Below are 5,898 nucleotides of genomic sequence, written 5' to 3' on the forward strand. Positions count from 1 at the left end.
TTTTAAATGGAGCTGTAAATTATTATACATTTACAATTTCATTCAGTATTGAATGCTTTGCAATTTTGTGATACTGTTTAGATGAACTTTATATGAGAATGCTTTAGAACTTAAAGTAAATTTTGTGGAGTACCACCTTGCACTTAGTGGTTTAATGTATGCTTGCTAACAAAGTTTGTCTTCTACCCTTTAAACCCTTGTTTCTTTGATTGTTTCTACATTGAATTGTGTGTTTGCTTGCTTTTTATTATTTGAATGTTATTGATTGCATGCAGAAAGTGATGGCCGTAGTGGTGGTTTAGACACTCTTCCTGAGGGAAAACTAGCAGACAGTCAATCACAGCCACAGAGCAATTCTGCTGTACCTCAGTTTGGTGTTGGTGTGCCAGACACTTCATCCAATCTTCAGTATAAGCGTGTTTATCCGGACTGGAAACCAGCCATTGATAAAACTGATGTTGTGGGAACAATGGAAGCTATTGCGGGTGCGCCATATATTTTGTTTTGTTTTATCTTTGCATGAACTTTTAATGTTTTGCTCTTACTATCAAGCTTTTAAATTATTCTATTTCTTTGTCATCTGTATACGGTACTTTCACTAGATATTACATTTGTGTTTTTCCTTTTCCAGAGGCACAACCTACTTTGAAGGATAAGTCATCTTGGAGAAAGTCTAATCTAAATGTTCCCAATACCACTGAGGAGACTGAGTTAGAAGTCAGGCGGTTGAGACGAATGCGTTCAAGAGGAACTATGGATCCTCCTCCATCAGCTAACACTTTGCATGTATGTGTATTTTTGCATTGTTTAATTTATGCATTTTCATTAATATTCAGATGAGAACTGTTAGTCAAACATAGATTTTATGTTCCAGGCAATCAAGGAAGAGGTGAAACGTAGAAACATACCTATAGTGACGGAGCCTGAACACAGTGACCACAGTGTGTCTGATAGAGACAAACCTAAACTGAGACCAGACTCTGGAGTCGCAAGTGCACCAGGAAGTCCGCTTCTGTCCCGTTCGCAATTTCTCAACAGATATCGCAACCCCTCAGATGCTGCAGAAGATTTCTTCAAATCCATAGTTGGTAGACCTGACGAAAAGGAGAGGGATAAAGAGAGAGAGGATGATCAGCTTCCTCCTTTTGTTCCAAGGCGTTTGAGAAAACCTCCATCCTGTGATAATGAGATTGTAAGCGATCGCATAGAAATTGACTCTGACAATATTGAGACTCCTCCAGCTACCCGTAAAGTCTTTCATGGATTACAACAGCAGACCAAAAAACAGACACCCCGTAGAAGTGCCAGCAGGGAACGAATTTTATCCACTGAATCATTCACAAAAATTAATTCAGATGGTCAACTCAAGGGTCAAGATGAAGAAGAAATGGGAGATGGACAATTTGAAAGATTTTCGTCTGCTCGTCGCACACGACGTTACAAGAAAAACCAGGAATCTGATAAAGAGGATCAATCACCATTGCAAAAGGAAGAAAGTACTGAAGATAAGCAAACCAAACTGGAAACATGTTCTCAACTTATCCCTGAAAAGCAAATTTTACGTCCTAATACTCAACAAGCTCATTCATTGCCTGTGAGTACTTCAGAAGAGCTAAGCCACCCTCTATCAGAAGAATCTCAAAAGAGATTAAAGAAATGGCAGGATCGCCTGAATCCTAGACCTAGTCCTGAAAATGACCTGGACAAGGACAAACGAACTGATGACTCGGATGGAGTAACTCAGGAAGCTCTTGCAAACATCTCAAAATCTAGTAAGGAATTACAAAATTTAGATGCTATTTCAAGGACAGGAAGACCAAACACTCGTTTCCTTACTGGGGTAGACCGTAATGATGTGATGCAAGCCCTTAGAAATAGACCAACTGAATCAAAACTCACTGCTCGAGACAGAGTACGTAGTATGATTGAGCCTAGTCAAGTACATGAAGCCCTGAAGCATTCTCGAGGTGGAGGTGAAATAACTCCTACAGTACCAAGAGTGCCTAAGGGACCCTCAGCATGTAGCCAGTATCTTCTGCATGGGTCACCTGCTTTTCACCATGGCAACAAGACGCGGCAGAGTAATGAACTAATCCCTGAAATTCGGGTCCAAGCATCTACACCTGCTGTACATGGAAAATTACGATCAGAACATGATTTATTAGATGAAGGTTTTGAAGAAACCCAGAGCCTGGTTTCTGAAACTTTGAGTCAAGGAACTTCATCAGATGTTGTTGATTCTCCAGCTCGCAAGAAACCAATTCAGTTAAACAGAGCAGACAGTAGTGGAAGTGGTGAAACTAGCAGCAGTACCCATCCGTCTACTCAACCAACAATTAATGGTGTATCGACAGCACCAGCAAAATTGTCAGAAAATAATGTGGTAAGTACTGCAAGGCATAAACTTGAGAGGAGTAATTCTGTCAAAGCAGCTTTTGGTTCAAGAGCAGAAACGGGGCGAAGTGGTAGTTCTGCTGTGCCAAGACGCTCACCAAGTCTTCGTCAAGTTAGCACCCAGGGTAGTGCTCAACCTGTTAAAAATAATGTTCGCAATTCTAGTGTTGAACGGTCTAATTCTAAATCTAGCTTGAGAGGTTCTCGTTCATCTTTAATAACTGATGGTCATTGTGGTCCAAACTCAAAGAGACCAGCTGTAGAAAGATCAAACTCGAGAACAAGTCTAAGAAGCTCCCGCAGCTCCCTTGCCAGTGCCACATCTGTAAACACTGTAAAGAATATCCCATCTCCTGTTACAAAGTCTTCAAACCAATCCAATGTTGGAAGAATGACTGGTTACACATCTGCCATAAAATCTCTTACTTCCAATCTGAACAGAACAAATCCAGATTGCAACAACTCTGTAGGAAAAGATCTTAATAAGCTTGGTCTCAATCGTTCAATTACCCCTAAAAGACCACTTGCCACTGTTCAACCAAAAGCCCCCAAAACCTCTGTTCCAGCTAGTAGAAGTAGTAGCAGTGGAAGTAGTATTGGGCCAACTATTCAGCGGCCTAAGATAACCAGTGGCCTTGGAACAAGTTTTAAGGAAAATTCACATACAGGTGCTCTTGCAAGCCGTAGTAGTAGCAGCGGAAGTAGTGTAGGAACCTCTCCTAAAAAAGTGTCAACTTTAAATAAAATTACTTTAAAACCTGTGTCCAGTAGTGGCTTGCGGTTCATGAGACCCACTGCTGCTAGTGTTGCTAAAGATATTCCAGGAACTGTTAGCAAAAGTCGACCAGGCATTAGATCAGTTTTTAAGTAGGTCTTTTTTTTCTTTGTTTAGTCATGAATGTGTTTTATCTATGTGTTTTATAAAAATGAAACAATAGCATAGATATTAAAAGTTGCAGGGGAAATTAAAATCTTATACATTAGAGAGACAAGCATTGGAATAAACTTAAAATTTGCATATTTTTATGAAACTAGTCGCAGGAACTCATTTTTATTTTATTTTTATATAAATGCAAAACAAATTGATATTTTGTATACTTTTCCATGTTTTAGTAAATTTACTTTGTCCTGTGATTGACGAAGCATTTCAGAAGTTGATTCTACTTTTATCAAGAATTATAGCGTAATTGATTCATATTCTGTTTTTAAGGCCCAGATGGTGTAATCAGACTGATGGTTTTACATTTGACTGTAGACTGATATTTTAATGATATTTCCTTCAACATAGTAGCTCAACGAATTGTAGGTATCTTAGTAAGTTTATCTTTTTGAAAATTGTCCTAAGATTTTTCCCACCGTTTGCTCACAAATTTGCATTAGATTTAAATTCAGAATAAGAGGTGATCTGTTTCCCTCATGTTTGAAGCTGAAGAATGATCTTCATCATATTAAAGTCACATTTTTTTATAATTCTAGTCTCCAAGCAATCTGCTCTCATGATCACATTTTTACTTAATTCATAACTATCTGTCAGTTTAACCATTTTTGATGCCTTTCTTCCTACTTTTAATAGTTTTTGAGGACCATGCTTTGTCTCTCTTATGTTTGAGTACCCTGTGGAGTATACAGGTTCTCTCTGCCTCTTGTCAATTATTCCTTAGGTATACATTGTATCTTGAGGCCTCATTTTCTATCTGTTTTTAAAACCTTAACCATGTGGTATTACATAATGAACCGAACTAGTTGTAAGTCCAGGGTGTGGATGATTCTAATATTGTCTTTTCTCAGTAAAAGAAATCAAACAATGCTTTTTGTGGGGTTGCTTTCTAACTTTAGAGTGATCGTTTTTGAAAAAAATACTTGCAACCTTTGTCACGTGCTGTCAAGTTAATGAGACTTCATTTGTGCTCTTTCATTTTATATCTTTCACTTACGACACACTAATAATACATTTTCCTTACTGAGTAATTTCTCAGGTACTTACAAATATTCTATTCTTTCTTGGTGGCATTATCAAATGACTTTTAGAATGTAATTTTGCCATCTGGTACCTCGAGTCGTGGTGTAGCTTCAATGGGTCACATTGGAATGGCTTAGATAAAGAAAGTTGATTGTTTCGTTTGTTTTGTGTATGTGTCATTTTCAGATTTCTCTTCAAGAAAAAAATAGTCTTATCTGAATGTAAATTTCTATTACCATTTCTACATAGATAAAGTAATTTCAAAATAAGTCTACAGCAAAGCAGTTGTTATAAACTAAAATATCTTTCATAAATGGATGTATGCTTATGTATGTATGTATATGTATGTATGTATATTTATGTATCCACTGAATCAATAACGTTTTTCAACACTTTGCAGTCCAAACTTGAACCTGACATCTGTCAAATGGTAGTTTATCAACATTATCTAGTGCAATAGAAAGTAGCTAATTTTGTTTTACATACAGGATTATATTCCAGTGTACATACGTAATTCTAGTCACAATTTCATCTTTTATTTTCATTAGAGTTTTAATTCTTATGTGTGTACTGTCTATACAGTATTTATTGACTTCAGTATATTCATTGTGTCGAAGCAGATTGGGTCCTATTTAATAAGTAGTGCTCAGAAATTTTTTGAATCCACAGTGAAAGAGTGATTGAAAATCCAGAGTTGGTTCGTAGTGCTTGTGATCCCTTTTTAAGCTTACCCAAATCGTATTAAGTATTCTCTGGTCTGGCTCAGAAACTGGTTTTCTGATGCTCTGTACATTGTAATAATTTTCTATTGCATACTCTGACTTTACTCTGAATTGTAAGTCTTCATTATTATGTCAAATGACTGATTTTGAAATAAATAATTTAACTACATTTTGAGCTAAATAAATAAATAAACTGAAAAATGGCTTGAAACTTCATTCTTTAACCCAAAACTTCTCAGTCGCAACTGTCAACAACCATAATATAAATTGATCTCAAGATCTCAATCCATGGGGAATATTTTGGGTCAATAGCTCAGCAAGGAATGACCATTATCAGAAGTTCTGGTATTATGAGAAAGGGCCTTTTCTCATATGGCTCGTGGTTTTCTAGATTCGAATCCCGTCCACGGAATATTTTTTCGCGCTCTGCTGTCAATCAAGAGAGGACGAGGAAAGGAGAGGGTGCTGGGCCGGCCGTATGTCGATGTCTTGGCTATCCCCTGAGTTCCACCGATCGCCGTGCAGCGCTGGTGTCACGCGCGACCCCAGCGCGGGGAGTTTCAAATTGGAGAACGGTCAAGCTTGGGTTTTTCTATCCGTAAAAGTATAGAAACCTAATTTCATCCACTAAAAAGGAAGGGGATTGGTGGGAAACGCGTGAGAATAATTGCTTTGCCCGAGCTTTCGCCGCATGCAGTCAGGATGCAATCTTGAAATGTGGAACACTATACATAAGGGGACACTTTTTTTTTAACTTAGTGAAAAAAAATGATTTAGTGTAAGTTTACTTAAAATTAAAATGACTTTGTTATATTTTTCTGA

The 5,898-nt window shown here is 37.5% G+C and overlaps 1 protein-coding gene across 1 annotated transcript in view; it reads left to right on the plus strand.

Moving 5' to 3' along the window:
- The window catches only part of LOC113205356 (uncharacterized), a 24,362-nt gene extending 19,081 nt beyond the window's left edge, over positions 1 to 5,281 (plus strand). Inside the window, exons 18-20 of the mRNA XM_026420943.2 lie at positions 276 to 485; positions 632 to 786; positions 875 to 5,281. Of these exons, the coding sequence (XP_026276728.1) occupies positions 276 to 485; positions 632 to 786; positions 875 to 3,265 (2,756 nt within the window). The 3' untranslated portion in view covers positions 3,266 to 5,281. The remainder of the gene's footprint in view (positions 1 to 275; positions 486 to 631; positions 787 to 874) is intronic.
- The last annotated feature ends 617 nt before the right edge of the window (positions 5,282 to 5,898 follow it).

This window comes from Frankliniella occidentalis, unplaced genomic scaffold (assembly GCF_000697945.3).
Source record: "Frankliniella occidentalis isolate FOCC.00 unplaced genomic scaffold, Focc_3.1 Scaffold97, whole genome shotgun sequence".
In the NCBI taxonomy this organism is placed as follows: Eukaryota; Metazoa; Arthropoda; class Insecta; order Thysanoptera; family Thripidae; genus Frankliniella; species Frankliniella occidentalis.